This window comes from Rattus rattus, chromosome 7, assembly GCF_011064425.1.
Source record: "Rattus rattus isolate New Zealand chromosome 7, Rrattus_CSIRO_v1, whole genome shotgun sequence".
Taxonomy (NCBI): domain Eukaryota; kingdom Metazoa; phylum Chordata; class Mammalia; order Rodentia; family Muridae; genus Rattus; species Rattus rattus.
The window spans coordinates 69,148,179-69,173,273 of NC_046160.1; the positions used below are offsets into that span (position 1 = coordinate 69,148,179).

The 25,095-nt window shown below is 36.5% G+C and overlaps 1 protein-coding gene across 11 annotated transcripts in view; it reads right to left on the bottom strand.

Moving 5' to 3' along the window:
- The window catches only part of Ralgapa1 (Ral GTPase activating protein catalytic subunit alpha 1), a 356,627-nt gene that overhangs the window by 303,836 nt on the left and 27,696 nt on the right, over nt 1–25,095 (bottom strand). For all 11 annotated transcript variants that reach the window (XR_004388482.1, XM_032907763.1, XM_032907764.1 and 8 more), the window contains exons 2-9: nt 23,229–23,339; nt 22,581–22,630; nt 18,751–18,808; nt 15,788–15,831; nt 14,519–14,696; nt 11,204–11,319; nt 6,461–6,599; nt 5,038–5,246 (exon numbers count right to left, since the gene is read on the bottom strand). Coding sequence is in view for 10 of the 11 variants with exons in the window: in XM_032907763.1 (XP_032763654.1) it covers nt 5,038–5,246; nt 6,461–6,599; nt 11,204–11,319; nt 14,519–14,696; nt 15,788–15,831; nt 18,751–18,808; nt 22,581–22,630; nt 23,229–23,339 (905 nt within the window). In the remaining variant the exon portion in view is untranslated. The remainder of the gene's footprint in view (nt 1–5,037; nt 5,247–6,460; nt 6,600–11,203; nt 11,320–14,518; nt 14,697–15,787; nt 15,832–18,750; nt 18,809–22,580; nt 22,631–23,228; nt 23,340–25,095) is intronic.

Consider the following 25,095-nt stretch of genomic DNA (forward strand, 5'->3'; position numbering starts at 1 on the left):
ACCCAGCTATACCAGTCTTGGGCATAAGTCTTTTGGGTACAAAGGGCTCTATATCCTACTATAGAGATACTGGCTCATCTCTGCCCATTGCTGCTCTATGCATAATAGCCAGAAGTTACAAACAGCCTAAACACACATCAACTAACGAATGAACAATGAAAACATGGCATATTTTACACAACGGAACTCAGCTGTTATTAAAAAAGAAAGAAAGCCACAGGTGAACTGATGGAAGTAAAAAAAACAAAAATCATCCTGAGTAAGGTTAAGTGAGACCCAAAGAGACAAATATTGCATGTCTTCTCTTATATGTGGTTGCTAGTTTGTCAAACCTTTGATGTCTGTGCTATGATCCTCACAGAGGTTAAGTACTTAATACAGTGGGGTAAGATTATGGCGCAATAAGGAAAATCCAGAATAGGAAAATTATATAGGGAGAGGGATAAAAGAGGATAAAGGAGAGGAACAACTAACGCTAAAAGGCATTTGAAAAACCACATGGAAATCGACTATTGCAGAAGCTTCCTACAATATACATGTATGACAAAATCTAAATGAAGTCACTAAATAAGAGACAAAGCCCCAACTAAAGGTCTTATGCCACACTAAGCAAAACCCCCAGTGGTAGAAATGGATTGTATCTTATTTAGCTCTTGGCCAAAGGGACCCAATGGAAATACCCAGACATCGCAGACTACTGGCAAAGCGATTGGTCATTCGCCCTCTCCACAACCTGATGGTAAGACCCTACTGCTGAATTACTTATGTCATCAAACAGACACTAAGTCAGACTAAAAGGCTGGGAAAAAAATTTCAAGCATATGGTCCCAAGAAACAAGCTGGAAAAGACATTTTACTCTAGAATAAAATCGACTTTCAATCAAAAGTTATCAAAAAAGATAAGGCAGGACACTTCATACTTATCAAAGGAAAAATCCACCAAGATGAACTTTCTATTCTGAACATCTGTGCTCCAAATGCAAGGCAATACAGTTCAAACTATTCCATAAAATAGAAACAGAAGAAACACTATCAAATTCCTTCTATGAAGCCACAATTACTCTTATATCTAAACCACACAAAGACCCAACAAAGAGAGAGAACTTCAGGCCAATTTCCCTTATGAACATCAATGCCAAAATACTCAATAAAATTCTAGCAAACTGAATCCAAGAATACATCAAAACAATCATCCTTCATGATCAAGTAGGCTTCATCCTAGGGATGCAGGGATGGTTCAATATATAGAAATCCATCAACATAATCCACTATATAAACAAACTCAAACAAAAAAAACACATGATCATCTCATTAGATGCTGAGAAAGCATTTGACAAAATTTAACACCCCTTCATGATAAAAGTCCTGGAAAGATCAGGAATTCAAGGCCCATACCTAAACATAGTAAAAGCCATATACAGCAAACCAGTTGTTAACATTAAACTATGGAGAGAAACTTGAAGCAATCCCACTAAACTCAGGGACTAGACAAGGCTGCCCACTCTCTCCCTACTTGTTCAATATAGTTCTTGAAGTCCTAGCCAGACAATCAGACAACGAAATTAGGTCAAAGGAATACAAACTGGAAAGGAAGAAATCAAAATATCACTATTTGCAGATGTTATGATAGTATACTTAAGGACCTTGAAAGTTCCACCAGAGAACTGATAAAGGAGTTCAGCAAAGTGGCTGGGTATAAAATTAACTCAAACAAATCAGTAGCCTTCCTCTACTCAAAGGATAAATGGGCTGAGAAAGAAATTAGAGAAAAGATACCCTTCACAACAGTTGCAAATAATATAAAATACCTTGGTGTGATTCTAAACAAGCATGTGAAAGGTCTATATGGCAAAAACGTCAAGTCTCTGAAGAAAGAAATTGAAGATTTCAGAAGATAGAAAGGTCTCCCATGTTCATGGACTGGTAGGATTAATATAGTAAAAATGGCCATTTTGCCAAAAGCAATCTACAGATTCAATGCAATCCCCATTAAAATTCCTACTCAATTCTTCACAGAGTTAGAAAGAGCGATTTGCAAATTCGTTTGGAATAACAAAAAACCCAGGATAGCAAAAATTATACTCAACAATAAAAGAAGTTCTGGGGGAAATCACCATCCCTGACCTCAAGCAGTATTACAGAACAACAGTGATAAGAAAAACTGTATGATAAACTGTATGATATTGGTACAGAGACAGGCAGGTAGATCAGTGGAATAGAACTGAAGACTCAGAAAAGAACCCACACACATAAGGTCACTTGATCTTTGACAAAAGAGCTAAAAACATCCAATGGAAGAAAGATAGCATTTTCAACAAATGGTGCTGGTTCAACTGGAAGTCAGCACGTAGAAAAATGCAAATCGATCCATTCTTATCACCATGTACAAAGCTTAAATCCAAGTGGATCAAGGACCTCCATATCAAACCAGATACACTCAAACTAATAGAAGAAAAAGTGGGGAAGAGTCTCGAACACATGGGCACTGGGAAAATTTTCCTGAACATAACACCAATGGCTTATACTCTAAGATCAAGAATCGACAAATGGGACCTCATAAAACTGCAAAGCTTCTGTAAGGCAAAGGATACTGTCATTAGGATAAAACAGCAACCAACAGATTGGGAAAAGATCTTTACCAATCCTACATCTGATAGAGGGCTAATATCCAACATATATAAAGAACTCAAGAAGTTAGACTCCAGAGAGCCAAATAACCCTATTAAAAATGGGGTACAGAGCTAAACAAAGAGTTCTCAGCTGAGGAATTTCAAATGGCTGAGAAGTACCTAAAGAAATGTTCAACATCCTTAGTCATAAGGGAAATGCAAATAAAAACAACCCTGAGATTCCACCTCACACCAGTCAGAATGGCTAAGATAAAAAACTCAGGTGACAACAGATGCTGTTGAGGATGTGGAGAAAGAGGAACACTCCTTCATTGTTGGTGGGATTGCAAACTGGTACAACTACTCTGGAAATCAGTCTGGAGTTTCCTCAGAAAATTGGACATTGAACTTCCTGAGGACCCAGCTATACCTCTCCTGGGCATATACCCCAAAGATGCTCCAACATATAACAAGGACACATGCTCCACTATGTTCACAGCAGCCTTATTTATAATAGCCAGAAGCTAGAAAGAACCTAGCCCTTTAACAGAGGAATGGATACAGAAAATGTGGTACTGTGGTACATCTACACAATGAAGTACTACCCAGCTATCAAAACCAATGACTTCATGAAATTCATAAGCAAATAGATGGAACTAGAAAATATCATCCTGAGTGAGGTAACTCAATCACAAAAAAAAAATGCCATACATGGTATGCACCCACCACTCATAAGTTGATATTAGCCCAAAAGCTTGAATTATCCAAGATACAATCCACAGACCACATGAAGCTCAAGAAGGACAACCCAAGTACAGAAACTTCAGTCCTTCTTAAAAGGGGGAACAAAAATACTCATAGGAGGGGATATGAAGACAAAGTTTAAAGCAGAGACTAAACTTCAGAGCCTTTCCCACCTGGGGATCCAGTCCATATATATATACAGCCACCAAAACTAGACAATATTGATGAAGCCAAGAAGTCCATGCTGACAGGAGCCTGATATAGCTGTCTCCTGAGAGGCTCAGCCAGAGCATGACAAATACAGAGGCGAATGCTAGCAGCAAACCATTGAACTGAGAATGGGGCTCCTGCTGGAGGAATCAGAGAAAGGAGAAGGAGAAAGAAATCAGAGAAGGAGCTGAAGGAGCTTGCAACCCCATAAGAACAACAATACCAACCAACCAGAGCTTCTAGGGACTAAACCACTACCCAAAGACTATACATGGACTGGCCCATGGCTCCAGCTGCATGTGTAGTAGGGATGGCCTTGCTGGGCATCAATGGGAGGAGAAGCCCTTGGTCCTGCCAAAGCTCGATACCCCTCCACCCTGCCCAGTGTAGGAAAATATCAGGGCAGGGAGGTGGGAAGGGGTGGGTGGATGGATGGGGGAATACACTCAAAGAACAAGGGGGAGGGGGAGGGGATAGGAGGTTTATGAACGAGAAACTGGGAAAGGGGATAACATTTGAAATATAAATAAAAAGTATCCAATAAAATAAAATAGAAAAGAAAAATTTGATATTTTAAGTCTGTGTCAACTCAGATAAATGGTATCACTCATTAAAACACACATACATATGTATGTAGGGAAAACACAATATTAGGGGAAAAGAGAATCAGGAAAAAAGTATGAAGATGAGATAAACTGCTCAATTTAAAACAAACAAACACATAATTTAAAATACTGTTTCTCCACTTTATCGCTGTGTACTGTCCATTTTATTGTTAGATTCAGTATCTGTGGATAATTGGAGGGATTTTAGTCAGACTTCAAATCTGTATTCTGTGAATGTATAGACAATAAAAAGGATGAGGTCAGAGGATAAAACAGCAGGGAAATAAATTAGTTGTTGTCGTGCAAGCATGAGAACCAGAGTTACACTAAAATGTATCATACACTAATCAGGGGACAACAGCATACAAAGGGCCATAGTCGCTGCAGTTTCAGTAATCTCCCATGTATTCTCTGAAAAAAGCAGACACTGAGATAAACTGGAACCTGAGAGTAATATATGACTGAAATCCTCCTCTGTATCTCTCAATCTTTCTTTTTTTTTTTTTTCAATCTTGCTTTTTTTAAAAAAAAAAAACTATCGTAAGGCAATGCTAGGGCAGTGAGTTGGGGTGAGGGAGCACCCTCATAGAGGCAGTGGGAAGAGGGGAGATAGGGGATTTTCAGAGGGGAAATGGGGAAGGGGGATAACATGTGAAATGTGAATAAATAATTTTTTTAAAAAAGTGTTGTTATACAAACTTTATTTTCTATTAAGAAAATACATACTACTTGTATAATAACAGTTCAAGTTTGAGTTCTGAGCTAGATTTATTGAAATAAAGCATCACTAGCATCCATTCTAAATATGCTGCATCCTTAAGGTAGGTGAGCTGAGGAAGCCACTTAACTGTGCTTCATTTATACATTACCTGAATATTCTTTGGCAAGACTTCACCCTCCATCCCAGGAATATTAGGTCCTGAATGTGGTTTTGGCTCCAGCCAGAAAGAAACCAGCCAACGAATGACAATGACCCGAGCCTGGATGAAAGGCTCCTTTGTACAGTATATCGTTTCATTGGTTTCAGCATCCTTCTTTACCATCACATAATGAGGCTTTGGTCTGACCTGTGGGATATCTACACAAAAGTGAAAAACAAAACATAAATGAAAAAAACAATTATCCCTAGCTAAGCCAACATTTTAAAAGTCTGCAGAAGATATTATGATATTACACTGATTTTAGAAGTGTTAATAAAAAAATAATTTTATAATGTTACATGCTACCTAAGAACCTAGAAGTATGAACCATATATTGGGTTAATATTGAAAAACAAAAACAAACAAACAAACAAACAAACAAAACAAGGGCTGGAGAGATGGCTCAGCGTTTAAAGAGCACTGACTGCTCTTCCAGAGGTCCTGAGTTCAATTCTTAGCAACCACATGGTGGCTCACAGCCCTCTTCTGGTGTGTCTGAAGACAGCTACAGTGTATTCATATAAATAAAATAAATCTTTTTTAAAAACATGTCTTTTTAAAAAGTCAATCAACAACCTAGCATCCAGGAGGCAGAGGCAGGAGAATGTCTAAGTTTGAGGAGAGCCTGGTCCACAGAGTGAGTTCCAAGACAGCCAGGGCTACCCAGAGGAACCATGTCTTGACAAAAGCAAAAACAAAAACAAGCAAACAAAAAAATTCAATGAGATGGCCATGATGAGGAACATCTTTCTTCAAAATAGATTTCCTACATACAGATTTATCTCTTCTTTTTATATACGACCCAGGTCTGACTCTAATCCAGATTTGTACAAAAAGCTCTAATAAAAGGTCATTTCGTAAAACCACTAAAAATTGGACAAGAAATGACAAAAAGATAAAACAATTTAATTATTTATACAATTTGATTAACAGTTAATTGAATCCTTGAGAAATCATAGGGGAAAATGTATAATATATAGTTTACAGTCAGGCATGGTAGTACATACTTGTAGCCCTAGCACTTAGGAGGCTGAGATAGAAAAATCACAAGTTTGAGACCAGTTGGGCTGTTTACCAAGATCCAGGCTAATCTAGGCGACTTACCAACTCTCTACAATCATAGAAACATTAGAATTCAAATTAATCTACTACTAAGATATTATCAGAAAATATATCGATGATATCTAGAGAATAACTTTTTAGTGAAACCTTTCCATTCTCAGTGAAAATTTATTACTATAAATGCACTTTTGTTATAAATCTGGGTATAACATCAATACAAAAAGTAGATTTGGTCAGTTTTCTGTAAGTAACGAATGCCACTGACATTTTGCTCTTAAGTGTAAACTGTAAAATTCTAAATTATACCTACCAAGTACAGGATGATACAAACTATTCTCCTTGCAGAGGTTTGGGAAAATATAAGGCAAGTAAAACTTCTTAAAATGTGAAAACAAAAATGAAAATCCCCTTTCTTGGTTTTCTTTGTTCTTCCATTCTAAACTTTTTACCTAAAAATAAACAGTATTATTACAATCACCCCAGGACAGCAGAACCTCTTTAACATAGTTTAGCTGCTCTAAACAAGCTTATAAAATTTATAATATATCAAGCCTTTAGATTATGAAGATCATAATATATAGCAAAATTTCTATTCTTTATTTTTATTAGCAAATGAATTTCACTACACATTTTTTACATATACACATATAATATACTTTGATTATACAGTCCATTCTTTAAAACTGGTCTAATACGTAAACATATTACATATATTTTAAAAAATCTTGCAAAATTATGAAAATGATTCATTTGGCTGTATTAATGACAAATATACTATTTTTCTTCCCTATCCCTTCCTGAATAATTGTGATCAAAAGCATAGGTATATGTGGCCAGGAACAGAAGGCAGGGTATACATTAAAGACAGCAGAACAGTGCACAGAGAACGTTCATGGAGTGTGGAGTAAAGGAACAGGAGGACACAGAGTACTACTACTGCTCTAATGTAGAATTCCAGCAAAAGGAGGACGAGGCCTAAGAAAGATATTTGCAAAGGCCCAGGGTGAGTTATTAGAACCCAGTTAAGGAGAATGTCTGCAGAGCATGGGAATGGTGATTTGAATAAGTATGATCACTTTCAAGAAGGCTAAATAAATAATATATTGAGAACGCGAGACAAGTTTGTCACAAACAAAAAGAATAAAGCAAAGGGGACAGATGTGTGCATTTATATTTATTCTTCGGTTTCAGTCATTCGGAGTATCCAAAAATAGCAATGCTCGGTATTGATAGTAGTGAGCATCCCAAGTGCCTAGATACTGGATTCTAAACACAAAGCTCCAGAGAGGGTCAAAGAAAGTACAAGAGGAAACAGCAACAGTAAAGAATCACATTGGAGAAGGCTGTAGTGGTACACACTTTTAATCCCAGTACTCGTGAGGCAGAAGTAGGTGGAACACTGAGAGTTCGAGATCAGCCTACCTACATATGAGTTGCAAGAAAGCCAGGAGTAGGTAGAAAGACCCTGACTCAAAACAAACTTAAAAAAAAAATCCAACAACAACAAAAGAATAATTAATATTGAGGAACAGCAAGATGGTTCATGGGTGAAGGTATTTGCCATCAACCCTGACAACCTAAGATCAATCCTCCAGGACACACATGGTGGAAGGGAACAATCGACCCCCACAAGCTGTTCGCTGACTCCCATATTTGCACCAGACATACCTTCAATTAAATAAAAATATAATAATTTTTAAAAGAATTTTATCAGAGACCATTCAAAATGCATATAAATAATCTTAAAGTCAGAAGAATCTTAAAGTCAGACAACCTACACTGAGATAAACAAGTGTATGAATAAACAGCTAGGAGGGGAGAAAACTTTTGCAGGAATTCCAGGCCTACGCTGCCACGATAGGATTATTTTTCCATGCTGAATAAAAGAAGGAAAAATTCAAATATCCCACTAATAAAAGAATACACACTTGGCATATAATTAATTTTATTAACTAAGTTGACATAATTACTTAATAAAAAGAAAGAGTGATTTTTTTAAAGCAGTAATAAGTAAAAGAAGCCAATCAAAAAAGAATACATTGTATGGGTCTGTTTCGACCTTACTAAATGACTTTATTTGAAATGTTCAGTTTAGCATTATAGATTAGTGTTTCCCTGGGGTAGCAGATGGAATGATTCTGGAGTACGAAGACTCTTAATGGGATTTAGATTTCCTATGAGAGGAAATTAAAATATTTAAAAAATTATCTGTATTGACAGCAGCAGCACAGTCCTTGAAAACAACTACTAAACTACATTTTATATGACAACCAGACTGCATGTACATAATAATAGCTCAATAAGGCTGTCTGTCAACAATTATTAGTTGGCACCATCATAGTAAAAAATAAAAAAAGACATCTTCAAAATACTAAAATTTTTGAGTAAAATTCTGAAGAGGAGGTTACACAATGCATTTCCCCCAAATATTGATTATAAAAAGAAAATTGAAAAGGCCTGGCAGACATCACCTTAATCAGAGCATAAAGATCGACACTTATAATATATAAAACTTTACTCTCAGTCATGGTCAGAAAAGCTTTTTCTTGCAGTGAGTCATGGTTAATCCAGAAACTCGTGACAGAAACTAGTCAGAACGCTGACAATAAGTGACTGTGAATGCTTAGCCAGAGAGGGGCTAAAATATATCCCAGTCCGAGGTATGCAGAGCATCATGGAAGAGGGAATAGAAAGAGTGTAAAAGTCATAGGATGGGGAAGGAAAGCTGTGAAATGCTGTTTTCAGGACATTACATGGGCTGCTGCAAAAATCAACTCATGGTAGCTTTGAGCGCCCATATCAGATCAAGCCAGTCAAAGGTCAGGACGGATGAGAGACAGGCAGTCAAGCACCACTCCTGGCAAATGAGCTAGAGGCAGCTGGTAGCTGCTGAGGAAGGCTTAGTCAGGTTTCTCTGGGAATGTGGCTTTTATAGTAGGTTGTCCATGCCCCAGCAGAGGGCACCACACCCATGCACGTCTGCGCAACACTCCACGCACACATTCAGGAGGATGATGAGGAAGAAAGAGGAGGGAAAAATCAGAATGGAGACAGGTGGGGTTGTCCTGAGGAGAGCTGGAAGGAGGTGGTAATGATAAAAACACAGTGTGTACATACATGAAAAATTTCAAAGAAATAAATTTCTAAAAAAACTTAAAGCAAAATATTGATCCATATAGGAGTATGGGTGATTCCCCAAATAATTATGCTAAGAAAAATGCCAGAATAAAAATGAATATACATAAGTCAATGTATGAGAAATATGATGGAAATCACATTAATAGTTGCTTGGGAGGGGTTGCAAAAGATGCATTATAAAGAGATCAACAATTAAAAAACTTCAAAAGCTGAATTATGGCGTCACTTAACAAGATTCAATAAATTGTGACTGGGCATTAAACTGTGACTAAGCTGAAATCCCAGCACTTCAGAGGCTGAGCTGGGAGGCTTCTCTGATGCCAGCCTGGGCTGGGCTATGTAGATAGGTGTAAGCTAGGGACACGGCTACAGAAGGAAGGGGCGGGAGGGAGGGAGGGAGGGAGGGAGGAGGGAGGGAGGAGGGAGGAGGAGGTGAAAAAAAAGGACAGCAAATGATAAAACCTAATGTTAAAATTAATTGTATAAATAACTACATCTCAGTTAACCTTGATTCATAAACTTTTGAAAAACAAACTAATGAAGGCAGTAACAGTGCCCATTCTGGCCTTTTCACTCAGCACTTGGACTCTCTAAGCCTCAAATGGAATACATGGTATTTTATAAATGAGGAAAACTAAATGGAGAAGGCTAGGTAATTTGCCAAAGGATGAACTACCAGTCAAAAGTAGAATTGTTATTTTAAATACTAATAATCCGGCTCAGGACCCATATTAATAGGATAGTGTTGGTTTCTCAGGTAGCAGGACTTTTGTATTTGGAGTAACTATAAAAATATTAAGTATATAAAAAGGTGTTTTCATCAATCAAAACACCCATATTTCACATACAGAGATGAACAGGTTACCTTATTATTTAAGTGTTTACCTGTAAATTACTTTTCCTGATTCCTATCCTGTCAGTCACCCTCCTGTTATATCTTGAGAGACTGAATCTAAATCAAACAGCTATTCACATTTCACTACGTACCAGAGCTGCTGGTTGTAATGAAAGGATTAGAAAATCAGTCCAACTGGCTCATATCAGGTTACACACATCAAGACTACGTCACAATAGGGTGGTGTATCCTACAATTCCAGCACTCAGGAGGCAGAGGCGGCACATCTCTATGGGTGCCGGGTTAGCCAGAGTTACAGAGTGAGACTGTGTGTCAAAACCCAATACAAAGAGAGCCTACTTCACGGGGCTGAAGAAGGCTCAGAAGGTAAAGTGCCTGCTGTGTAAGCTTGAGGACCTGCATTTGGATCCTAGGTACCCAAGTAACAACCAAGCACTGTGGCTTGCACTTATGGGAGCACAGAGAGAAGCAGGTAAGGAGATCCCCAAAGCTCCCCAAAACTCAGTGACCAGCTCATCTGACTCAGGTGATGAGGTTCAGCAACAGACCAACAGACCCCACCTCAAAAAGATGAAGTGAAGGAATTCAAGAATACAACTGATGGCAACCTCTGGACTCCACACAGATCTGCGTGTGCTAGCTCACTCTCTCTCCTTCATGTTCAAGGTAAATCATGTAAGACCTCAGCTTCCTGCTCCTGCTGCCATGTTTCCCCACCTCAATAAACTCTTTTGTGAGTTGCCTTGGTCATAACGTTTTATCACAGCAACAGAAATGTAACAGATACAAATTCTCTGGCACTTTCATAAATCTTCTAGTAATTTTTGGCAAAATAATAACAACATATTTTCGAGTAAAAATTTGTCATTCTTCTAGAAAGTAAGCAAATATCTACTATAAAAAATAATGGTAAGAGACAGGGAAGTTCTCCAAACAGGACAGCCAGGGAGAGTATCTTCTCATAAAAAGAAAGAACAGACACCAGAAGGTTCCAGGCATGTGTGCTATAAGCACAGAGGAAAAGCCATGTGCCCATGCAGTGGGAAGACAGTAACATACCTGAATTACTATGTATTTTAAAAGTGCTTCAAGAAAATAGCTTGTGAGGTCTTCTTGTCCTTTGTCTCCTGACTGCGGGGGAACAAGAGGGGTGACTTCCTCTATAGTTACTTGAGCTAGCCAAAGACAAGAGAATTGTATAATCAAAAGACAAATTCTATTATACAAAATACAACTAAGTAAAATTTAGCAAAACAGATACACAATGAAAACTGCTTTTAAATTTTTCTAAAATTATATGTTGAAATAAACCTGAGATCATCCTGACAGTCCATAATTATCTTGAAAATTGTCTGTTTTGTAAATCCCCGACTGAGAGGTAACAGAGAGGGATGAGCAGGTGTGCAGTAAGTGACTGAGGGTGACGGACCTCACTAGGGTGAGTCAAATTATAAGATGGCAAAATATGATGAGAAACATTAGTGCAAGGTGCTTATCATCAAATTAGCATTCTGACTATACATGAGAAGTGTTTTTTACTTTTCAGATATTAATTCATTGTTACAAATGGTGATGTAAAAAAAAAAAATCCACCCACAGTTAGCTAAATGCTCTCCAACTTCCTAAGCTGCATGAGTAGCTGGTCATACTGCCCAGATGAGTAAGCCCACAACAAGGGTATTTTTCAGTTCTAAAATAACATACCGAATGTTACTCCTAACACCCACTTTACAAACTTAATATACAGAAGCCAACCTTTATTGTTTGCATCCTGTCCTCACAGAGTAGTGCCAGTACTTTGGTTTACAAAGCTATAGACTCCCATTTAAGACCCAAAGACTTCTTAGTAGCTATAGAGTGCCATAGATAGTTTGTATTTTCTATGCCCTTAAAGTAAACAGCAAAACTTATATTCTTGGGGCTGAAGAGAGGGCTAAGCACTTAAGGATGTGTACTGTTCTGATGTGTCCCAGGTTCAGTTCCCTGTACCCACCATCATGGGCTCATAAACTACAGGCAACTCCAAACCCAGGAAATCTGAAACCTTTTTCTGGCCTCTGTGAAAACAGGCATGCATGCTGTACAGACGGACAAGTAGGCACACAAATACACATATAAGAAATGTAAAGGAAAACTTAAATTTTGTTCTCAGAAAAACAATTCAAGAGTTGGTCAAAAGGCATTTGAAACTAATCAAAAAAGAAAGCTAATTCTAAAATGGAGACAAAAGGAAACCTACAGAAACAGTGTCAGGGATCCAAAAGAAAACGTACTTAGTAAACACTAGTTTAACTCTTCTAAGTGAAGTGTAAAATAACCAGAGGTGAGTGGAAACTGGCACATTTACAGACTTTACTTGTTTACTATAAAGTTTTATTTTAAAGTATAGTTTGCTTTGCTACGAAAATCTATAATTTCTAGAAATACATATTAGAATCAGATGAAACATCCACTAGAGTAAAGGCTGTGGACTGACTATGGACTCCCAACATTCACATGCTGGAACAGGAATGAATGCTCAGTGTGACTGTTTCTAAACAGAGCACGTGAGGTTACAATGATGTCATCAGGTTCAGCCCTAAGTGTACAGAACTGTATATAAACAGAGAAGAAACATCAGAGGGCCTGTGTGCACATGCATACACGTACACAAAGGAAATGACAAGGTGCTGTCTGCAGAGAAAAGGCTCCTCCGAAACTGGACCTGACAGCATCTGATTATGCACTCTGAAGAATTACACGTGCACTGTGAGAAAGACATTTCTGCCATGGAGCCACTAAGGCTGGGACATTTTGTTACAGAAGCCCTAGTCAACTGATGCAACACTATAGATTTCAAATGCTTACTAGTAAAAGAAGAATATATTTAACCAAAAGAAAAATCACTTTGTTATTTAAGTAGAATAATACAAGGAGAAAACTAAAAAGCAAAGAAAAATAACATTAGAAAATCTGAGGGCTAAAAAGCACAAAGACTCACTAGTTTTAAAAAAAAAAGGAAGTTAAATAACATTTCTAAAATTACAAATTAAATTTAAGATAAAAATACAATTTTAGATGTATGAAATTTTATATTCATTTTATATAGTTATTGCACAAAGAAAAACACTTCCATTTCTGTGTATATATAAACGAATTCAAGCACAAAATGAAATAGAAATTAAAGATAAATTAAAACCAGTAGTGTCTAATACCTCCCAGCAAGAGGATCTTGTGTTCAAGGCCATCCTTTACTACACAATAATACATTTAAGGTCTGCCTGAGATATAGAACACACTGTCTCAAAAAAAAAAGAATAAACACACAAAAGTGGAAAAAACAAAGCAAAACGTGATGTGAAGTAGTCTATAGCAGCCCTAACATGATTTAGATGCTCTGATATTTGGGATTTGGCTAGCCAGAGCTAATGTCCTCACTAGCAGGGTTGGCCAACTCTTAGAGGTAATACTTAACTAACCTGCTAGGAGTGATGCTCATACACAAACCACTCATCCATCTAGAGTCTGCACCCCCAGTGAGTCCTCAGACTCAAGGCTACTATTCTCCTCCCTGATCACTTCAGGTTCAAGGACTAGACAAGCAGGGATAATCTTTTTGTACTGTTGTCAACTGAATCACACTAGTTGATTTTTACTTGCTATCACTGAGTTGCACTTCCTTCCCATAAACCACAATAAAGGCTCCTGCCTACAATAACTCACACACTTCCCTTCCCTCTGTCTTCTGACTAACCCTGATCACTCACACAAAGAGATAGACACATACATTGTCGACACAGGCCTGTGGCATGGAGTATGCTTCCTCTTGGAATGGAAGTGGCAAAGTACTGTTTCCAACAGTTATCTTAATCTGTTGGCCTCACCAAGCCAAAGTAATACTAAAACCTACCCTTATAAACACAGCCTCAGAATCATGGAATAACTGTAGAGAGAGCTGACATAAAAAACAAGCAAACAAACAAAATTCACAGAAGGCTGCAGAGATTAAGTAAAGTGCCTACTAAACAAATATGAAAACCTGAGAACAGGTCGCCAGCACCCACATAAAACTATGGGTGTGACCCTGAATGATTAGAACCCCAGTGCTGTGGGGCAATGACAAACAGATTTTGGTGGTGGTGTGTGTGTGTGGGTCGCCTGCTATCTAGTGCAGTTGGAACAGTGAACTTAAGGGACTTGACCTCAAAAATAACAGTAATTGGAGCAATAACTGAGGAAGATAACCTGGTCAATGTCTGGTCTCCACCTGGACACACATGCATATACTACAAACATGTTTGGGTATACACAAAAGTGTATATATAAACAGACACATTTTAGAAAAGAAACTCTAGAAAACAAACATACTGATACACAACATCTCATCAATCTTACTTTCTTGAAGGTTGAGTGGAGGATTAATAAGATTATCTAAAGTTCGAGGTCCATATTCGGATTGTGGTGCTGAAAATCCAGGGATCAAGCATGAAAACATCCAGAGCTGTTCTTTGCTACAGTTATCCTGAAGAGCTTGCAACCATAACAAGAAGAGACGAACACCTTCCCGTCTAATCTGAAATAAAATAAAATAAAGTGCAGTATTTTTTTCATGGACAGAATGATATTTTTAGAAGGAAGAGATAGACAAGATGGAGAGTGAACACAGACATACCCAGAACATCTATACAACTCCCATTATTTTGAAATCTAAGTTCATAGACTTACAAGGATAAACTTGGGCTAAGGCTATGGCTCAGTGGTAGCATATGCAAGGCCTTGAGTTCAATCCACAGCACTGGGGAGTAAAATCAGCCATGCCTGATGAAATCCTAAGAATAAACTACTTAATATAATAATTTCTATTTGAAAAAAATCAAAAGCAATTTCATCTTCCTCTGCTTTCTTAGCACCCATCCCTACCAATCTAACCCAAAGAGAAGTGACAGGACTGTGACAGTCCCTGCCTAGAGTGGGTTTAATAAGCAGGAATGTTATAGAGATGCTGCCAACAACCGCTTGTCCCTGAAAAGTTCTGGAGTTATTCTAATTGTAAAAGTGAATTTATTTAAATAGCTATTGAAAAAAAATTACTTAAAAGCTCTCTGAAATTATCTTACTTACTACATTCTTTTGTGTCCTAGCTACAAGTCTGGAAGGAACTCTGGCATAACCACTGTGCCCAATGACCTAAAACAATCCCCATATATGAAAGTCATTTGAATCAATGAATAAATGCTCTCCCAGAAAGAGAACAGAAAAGAGAAACTTCACTGGCAAACACTGAGTTCTTCTCAGTGACTTTTCTCAATGAATTGAAGACAATTAATTCAACAAACTTAAGGAACAAACTCAAGGTGGGAGAAGTGTAAGTGGTAGGTATGTATGTATGCTTTATTGCTTTTGTTTGTTATTTGTTTTGAGACAGGGTCTCAGGGAAGACTAAGCTGGGTTCAACCATGCAGTTGAAGATGCCCTTGAACTCCTGATTCTCCTGCTTCCACCTCCTCAGTGCTGGGATTCCAAGTGTGCATCATCACCCCTAGTTCATGCAGCCTGGGAGTTGAATCCACAGCCCTGAACACATTTAACAAGCACTCTGAATCACCCTACCCCTAAACTCAGTTTGTTTTTAAGTCATAGAAAATAAAAATAATTATATGATACCTTTAAGGAGTTTCCTGTGTGCAGTAGTTTCTTTAAAATCAACCCTAAAAAGAAAAACATGATTTTAAATATCCCCATTTTCTTATCTGTGTATAAATGTCAGAGTTCTCGGTCAGACTTGAAAACACTTTTGAACAAGTCCTTGGCAATCTCTAAATTGTTCTTGGTGACCTTGATAACCCTTTGATCAAAACTGAGGTCAGAGGGACATATAAAAAAGTCACCTTTCAACACAGTTAAATACGATTTACTTTACTGTTAAAACTCGGTCCTAAAATTGTGTTTAATACAACAATTTATTACATTTGTTATTTACATTGAAAATAGAAATATTTTACCACAAACATAAAAGACTATGGTAAAAGGTTTGAATCAACCAGAAGAACATTAATTAAGTCCAATATTTTCTAAAAATTATTTTTTCATTACCATAACATCCAGAGGCGTATCATTCACTGTGAACAAATCTAAACACAATATTGTATTTTTTTTACTTAATTAACCATACAATGGCACATTGAGGCTTAAATCATTTTCTTCCTTTCTTCTCTAGAAGAAAACATTATATACATTTTGGATCTATCACTTATAAAACCATTTTTATATTACTGCTTATTTATAAATCCATAAATTACTCAGAATCAATTGCTTAAAACCTTGTATGAATAGGATCATTCACAGGAAGTCATTTATAAGTTGCTGACTTTCATATCTAATATTAGCATTTTAAATTTATCTACATGGTCTATGTAGCTCTAGATAATTCATTTTTGACTACTTTATGAATATACCTAAATGTACCTTCTTTTGGCTTATTTTCAAATTTTTGTCACAATCAAGAATAATGTAATAAATGTTATTACTCATGACTGCCTGTTACACATATGACTTTTAAATGTAAAAATCTGTATTATTTTTATTTACATGCATGTGTTTGTATTTGTATGAGGGAATGCCACCTGTGCAGGTACTGTTGGTAGCCAGAACACGACATCAGATTCCTTAGAGTTGGAGTCTCCAAGGAAACTCTGTGAGCTACTGCCATGAGCTGTTTAATTGTGGATGCTAGGAATGAAACTCAAGTCTCTAGAGAAGCAGCACAACCTCTCAAACCACTAAGCCATCTCTCCATTTTGTTTTGATTTCTAGATTAAAAGTTCTTTATGAAGGTTTATGATTGCTATGCCATGTTTGGTTGGCATCACTGGGAAGCCTGCTCTTTTCTGAATGGAAATGGAGGAGCAGTGGCTCTGGGACAGAGGAGAGGGGGCAGGGAGGAGGGAAAGGAAGGGAGACTGTGTCCAGGATGTACTGGATGAGAGAAAAAATAAAGAAAAGGAAAGAATCCTTTACATATTGCCTACTAATTCTTGTCAGCTCTACAAACTAAATCCATTACAAACAGATAAGTTTTGTTTTGTTGGGGAGAGCACTGTCTCAGGAACAATAAACATCTTGAATTTTAGACCCTGTGTGGTGTGGTGGTTCATGTCTTTAATCCCAACACCTGGGAGGCAGACATAAGAAAACTAGGAGTTCAAGGTCAGTCTCAGTGTGTATGTGTAACTTTCAGTACTTTGAGATTCATAAAAAGTCTCATAAAACAAATTCATTTAAAACTTTAATTTTATGTGTACTTTCTTATATAAAGAAATCCTTGACTTTGGTGTTACAAAGTTAAATCAAATACTTCTTTCAAGAACTTGTGAGCTGTTTCCTTTTTCTTTCTTTCTTTCTTTCTTTCTTTCTTTCTTTCTTTCTTTCTTTCTTTCTTTCTTTCTTTCTTTCTTTCTTTTTAATTTTGGGTTTTTGGCCAGGCTGGCATGGAATTCACAACATCGTCAAGGCTGGTATTATAGCAACAAATGGCTTCAAAGACTATGTAAGGAGGATAGAAGTATCATAAAACTGGACTCTGGGGACTTTTTTCTAAACTACACTAAATTTTACTCCAAAAAATAACTTTATCTATGCAAATTGTATCTCAATGAAGTTATTTTTACATCAGCTACAGTCACCTTTTCCTTCATTAACAATTCATAAATGCCAACAAAGAGTAGGAATTATCCAACCAACAAAGAAACATCACTAGTTATGAACATTCTCATCGCATAAACAACCAACAAACATCACTAGTTATGAACATTTTCATCGCATAAACAACCAACAAAGAAACATCACTAGTTATGAACATTCTCATCGCATAAACAACCAACAAAGAAACATCACTAGTTATGAACATTCTCATCACATAAACAATTGGGAATACGTGTCCATTTGACAAATCATGACAACTAAGTAACATACAGGTACTCTGAGGATTAAAGGCTATATTCCTCAAGAAATATAACATATTTTTCAGTTCATATGTCTTAAAAAGTTTTACAAAGACAATCTTCAAGACCATTTTCATTTTCATGAAGTTCAAATAAGAGTTCATAATTCTTTTGAGCAACTTATTATGTGCTCATTGGCAATGGATATCTTCTTTTATGTCATGTTTATTAAAATATTCGACCACCTTTAAAAGCTTTTGAATATAGTGTGTTGTTATACGTTACATGTTATGCAAAAATCATTTTTACATCCATATGAGTGTGAAAAGTGGAGGCCATATTGGTGTTTTCCACCTTTATTTTTGAAACAGGGTCTCTAATTGAGCCTGGAATTATGGGTTTTGCTAGACTAACTGGTCAGTGAATCTCACTGTCTGTCTCCAACCCCCACCCTACCATTGTACTGGGGTCACTGTTACGAAGGTGGCCAGCCTTGGCTTTTTACCTGGGTGCTAGGGATCAGCACTCAGGTGGTTGAGTCATAGCGAACATGTCACCTACTGAGCCATCTCCCTAGCCTCTTATAATCTCCATTTTCATTAAAGTAAATCAAGAACTCATTAAAAATAACTGCTAAGTTATTGTAAATTTTACTTCAGATGTGTAATATATATTTATATTTCTTACCAATACTATGGAATTGCCATCGCTGATGAATTCTTTCTGGAAGAAGTTGTAAAATTTTCTAAAAATCAACATAAACAAAATAAAGAGTTAAAAATCAAACAATGACCAAATATATTATGAATTATGAATTATTAGAGTGCCAAACTAAGAGCATCTTTTGTTAAAGTATATCAAATATTTAAACTTTCCCACTGAGAAGGTAATAAGCAATACTCAGTACTAAAGAAACTTTGGAAGAGAAAATTAATCAAATTTATCTTTAATGGTGTTATAAAAAGTAAGTGTATTCTCCTTTTGATGGTTAACCTTGGTTGCCAACTTGACTAGATCTGGGCACTCCTGTGAGGGATTTATTTGAAGCAGGAAGACCTGCCCTAAATGAAAGTGGCACCTTTTGGTGGCAAACAGATCAAAGGGACATGAAAAGGGAAAGGGGAAAAGAAGACAAGGAAAAGAAAAAGAAGAAGGAGAGGGGGAAAGAGAAGGGAGAAAGTAAGAAAGGCTAGGAAGGCAGAGAGGGGAAAGAGTAAAAAGATAGGGCATGTTACATTAATTAATCATGTGAGCCCAGAGGTATCTAGATGCCATGTAGGATATAGGTAGCAAAGCAATAAATAAATAAATAAATAAATAAATAAATAAATAAATAAATAAATAATTTAATTTAGAAGCTTTATAGTCAAGCTAAGCTAAAACACTTTATATAATACCTCAAATTTTTTAATCCATTTTCTACTGTGTTGTGTAGATTATTCTAGCATAAAACAGCTAAATTATTATTACAGTTTACTCAGCCATTATCCACTTGCTGAATGACATTGTGTATGTTATTATTGGTGCTATTATAAGTAGTACTTAACCATGTCATTAAAGGATGCTCATAAGCTCAAGCTAGATACTTTATATAACGGCATCTCATTACCCTCCCCATCAACCCAAACATCTCTCTTGACCAATAAAGAAATGGGTTGAGTAGTATGCTTAGGGTAGAAATCTAGCGAGCAGATGGACCAAGACTGTAATTTCAATATGCCTGTTTCCATGCCTGTGGCTTTACACTATTCTGACCAGAGGCTGATAGGCACTTACATGACTTACCTACATGTCTCCCACAGCTAGCTAATGAATACATTTGTTGTGGAAAAAATAAAATTATAGAAAGGATGAAAAGGTTAAGTTTGTGAGCTACTCAAAAACAGTCTTAACTTCTGATCAGTCACACTTTAGATTTAACTATGTTTTTAGAGACAGGATTTAATTGGTCTTAAAATCATGATCTCCAATGGTGATAGGCACATAGCCACCATGTCTAGCTTATGTTTTGAATTTCTAATGTGGATTAAAAAATTTCAAATTTTATGTGCCTTCAATTACAGAAAAAGCAGACTCCAATCTTGTCCCATATGAACATCACATACAATAATGTTTTTAACCAGAAAGTAGTCACTTTATGATTTATATTTTAAGAATAAAATTAGTAAAAAGGCTAAATATTTTTTTAAAGATGAAAGCCCCAGTGCTGGAGGTTTTCCTTTTTCCTAGTGGTAGAGTGTGTACTTATCATGTGCAAAGCCCTGGATTCAATCTAAAGGAAAATAAAAGCAACACATACCATCAACCCCTAAAACCACTTTGATCTCACGTCTTTTTTCTAATGAAATTTAGTGATCCATAACCCAGATGTCTTGTTATACACAGGATTATTTTTAATATTTTTTTGTAATTTCAATTTTCTGAAAAGAATTTTTCTTAATTCATCAGTTACCTTGTTTCCTGAAAACAGAGCAACCATTATCTTGCATTCTTCAGGGACACTTAGTTTCTGCCAAATCTGTGTTTACTATTCCACTTAAAAGGTAGTTTCTTTGCCAAATATCCAATCAGGTTTCAAAGGATCCGAGATCAGTAAGAATTAAGTTTTAAATATCAGTTCCTGTTGTCTGGCACCTTGTTTTCTTTTTCTTTTTCTTTTTGAGACAGGTTTTCACCACGTGGAACAACCCAAGCTGGACTAAAATTTGCAACTCTCCTGCTTCAGCCCCCAAAAGGTTTGCACTATAAGCACTTACTACCATGTCCAGGCATTTTAATTTTAGAGACAGTCTTACTCTGTTAGGTGGCCAGGCTGCTCATGAACTCCCAGGCTCAGGCCGGCCCTCCTCCTCTCTCAGTAAGAAGTTCCCTCCCGAGTAACAGGACTACAGATGCACACCATCTCAACTATGAGAAATAGGACTTATGCTCTCTCTTGGGCTCTCAAGTCATCAGCTCTAGTCTTGGATTTCTACCAGTCTCTAAATTCTCATAAAGATAAGAATATCTCTATGACTATTTCCTCTGATATTAAGTAATTTTAGAATAGGAATGAATGGGGTTTAAATTTTGAATGTGCTAAAAAAATAAACAATTTTTTAAAGATTTATTATATGTAAGTACACTGTAACTGTCTTCAGACACACCAGAAGAGGACATCAGATCTTATTACAGATGGTTGTGAGCCACCATGTGGTTGCTGGGATTTGAACTCAGGACCTCTGGAAGAGCAGTCTGTGCTCTTAACCAATGAGCCAAAAAATAAAATTTTTAGCAGAGCTTATGAAGCTCTAAGCTATGCTTTCTGTTTGTTTACAAATATTTTCCCCAGTCTAATTCAAAGTGATATAAAAAGAAGAATTTAAAAAACAAGGCTATTTTGTTCAAATTTATAATGAAAAGCTGTTGGAGCAGAAATGATATATGGATATATGGAGCTGCAGTGATATATGCCTTTAATCGCAACACTTGGTGCAGAAAGTCTAAGCAGAGGTTCAACGCAAGTATTACAGGTGTTGTACATCAATTTCCTCCCAATTCAAAGAGTCCATCCTAGAAGGAAGCTCCTTAAGACTCTAAAGGGATTTCTTTAAGGCTCAGGAAGTAAATAATTCACAAGTCTCAGAAAGTTCCTGAAAATGACATCTGCACCCCCTCCGGCACCCTAAGGTTACACAAACAGTCAGATTGCCAATAATTTCCCTCATGTCAAGCTGCCTGCATGCCTTGCACAAAGTCCTAGGGTTCCAACTGTCTGGAGTCATCCATCACCCATGCTGGGGTGAGCTTTCAGTTGTAGCTGCCTTGGGAGTCATTCATGCTTCTGAAAGTAACACTTCTTCCATACTCTCGTAACCCCAATAACTTCACTGGTTCACAAAGCTGGGCTTTGGTGTGTTATCATTACTGTGATCTTCCATCAGGTCTCTATCTGGAGTGAGTAGACACTGTTCACATCTCCTCAGGAATAATGTCACAAAACACTGTTAAGACCCTGTACTAAACTAAATGATAAAGCCTGGAACAGCAACACACGCCTATATCTCAACACCTGAGATGCAGAGGCAGGAAGATCTGTGCACGTTCAAGGCTAGTCTGGTCTGTCATAGCAAGTTTCAGACCATTCAGCGCTATATATTAAGACCCTGTCTTGAAAAGAACAAAAGCAAAACTAATAAATAAAAAAATGATATATCCTATAGGCATATATAATAGCCATAGTTCTAGAGATTAAAAAAATCTGTGTAAACTTCACTAATTAAAATTTTCACTTTATAAATATGCTATCAAATTAATTTTATATTGTCAAATGCATAAACATCATTTTGTTGCTAAAAATTACATTATACCTCAAAAATACACAAGATCAGCCAGATAGATTTTTAAGTTAATTAAGTTCTTCAAAAGGCTGGCAGATTAACTATGTTTCACTATATGTCTAAATACTTTAATATATTTCTTTATATTCCCAGAATTATTTTTTGAAAAAGTTAAAAGGTATGACTCATAGCACTTACCTCAAAAATAAAAAGTATAGCATCTAATTCCTCTCTTTGAGACTTGTGACCTGAAACATTTTGAACAGAAAAATACTTTAAATATTCTCACTGTTAACAACTACTTAATGAGCTTAAATATTTCTACCGCTGGGCTTTTCTTTAGTTATTCTCTAGCAAAATGGTAAAAAATGGTCTATTTATTATATACACAATATTATAATCCCATTCTCTACTCTTTAGCATAATTTTTCTAACTTTAGGTTCCAGGTCTGGAGTTGAAGTGGCTTAATGATGAAATGTACACTCAGCATGTACACAGCCTTGGATCCAATCCCCGGGATAAAAAGGAAACTTCGCTTATACTTATACCGAATAACAAGTCATCACATATTGTAAGTTTTAATTATGAAAAACACTATTTCTATTGATATTAAAACATTCCTAGGAAAGAACAATGAAGATAGGTTGAGGAAAACTGATCAGAAAAAGCAAATATTCTAAGTCTTTACAAAACAATAGCCCTATGAGTCTGTTAGTTTCCTTTCAAATACATCTGAAAGGTATCAAAATAAAACAATACTAAAATTTTAAAGCCCAGATCCTCATTTTAAGTTAATGCTTATGACTACTAGAAACATAAACCCAGAATACACATCAGCATCTTACCTTTCTGTTTAAGACTGGCTTCAATAGTCACAAAATTTTCAAAAAACACATAGTATATATGTGAAAAATGCTGGTCAAAGAACTGTTTAAGGTCAATAGAGTCTGCATTCTCTGAAAAAAACAACAGCAAACAGTTTTTAGTAATTAGTCTATCAAGGTCTATATCTGTTTCTTTGTTTTTACAATTATAACCTACTTCAGTTTTAGTTTTTAATAGAATTGGTCAAGTTACCATCGTGTTTGTTTGTTTTAAGCAATGTCAAAACTGGGTGCAATGGTACACAGTTGCAAACCTAAGTACTCCAAAGGCTGAAGGAGAAGGATCAGGAGATCAAGGCTAGGATAAGAAATCCCGTTGCGTAAGACAGAGACAGAGACAGACTGACTGACTAACTGACCGACTACTCAAAATCAGTATCTCAAAGATCTAATTTTCAGGGCTGGAGAGATGGTTTGGCAATTAAGAGCACTAGTTGCTCTTCTTGAAGTCCTGAGTTCAATTCCCAGTATCTACAGCTCACAACCACCTGCAATGCCCTTTTCTAGTATGCAGATATCATGCAAAAAGCCACCCATAGAAATAAAATATTTACATACATAAATCTTTTTTTAAAAGATCTATTTTCAATTCGTGGCTTCAGCTTTTCTATTATCTCCCCTAACAGTTTTAAGAACTATTTATAAGAATAATTCTGGTAATTCAATAAATAATAAATAGATAACAATAGGTTTTATAAATGAGCATTTGAGGATTATAAATTCTTGAGACTGTTCTCAAGAAGTTCTCAGTATAGCATGCAAACAAAACATAAAATTATTTGCACAATAGAAAGTTTGATTGTGGAAGTGAAATGACATGCACCATATACGGGAAATCAGAACACAGAATTCCTTTCAAAATTTAATGAAAGTCATCTACTATCCAACTCTGAACAGCTATACTGTATAGTCATAATAAAAACTGCCTATTGCCTGAGTGCAACAGAAGAGTAATAGTCACAGAATACAAATATACTTTATAGAATATCAAATAAAACTTTAAACTACTGTGATAGATAAAAAAATTCTCCTTTTGAACACATTGAAAAGCTTTAAAATGAGAAGGAAATAGGTTACAGTTCCATCTAAATTTTCTGAAATGCTTAAAATTACAAGTAATGTCCCCTGAGAAACAAGAAAATGAAAATAACAAAACAAAACAAAAGCAAACATGACTCAACCCAAGACTTCCCAAGATATTAGGAGCCAAGATATTGTCCCTCAGTTTCCTTCCCATATGGCTGTTAACAAAGCCGGGAAGCTGCACACTTGACTAATGCTAATAAACAAGCACTGGACGCCAGGCACAGTGACACATTCCTGACATTTTGGTGGAGCTTAGGATGGAAGATTACAAATTTGAGCTTTTGGGGCTTCTCCTTGACTAAGCAGGGAAAGCGGGCCTATGAAAAGTAAACTAATTTGTTCTTTACTTTAAGATGTATTTGTACCTTAATGAATATGCCTGTGTATCTGTGTGTGGGTATGTGCATGTGAGCATTGTTGTCTATGGAGGCCATAAGAGGGCATTGGATTCTTTGGTACTGAAGTGACAGGTGATTGTGAGTTACCTGATGTGGGTACTAAGAACCGAACTCTGGTCCTCTGCAAGAGTACTACTTTCTCATAACCACTGAACTATCTCTCCAGCCCCTCTCTATTTATTTTAAAACACAATAACAAACAAAAATTCTGATGTTTGATAGTAAATTCATGCAGTTTACATGGCAGAGTAAAACACAAGGACAAAGAAGGTAAAATATAAGAGCCCTTCACTTATTTGGATCCCAAAGATAGTTTAGCATTAAGGGCACATGGTGCAGCTGCA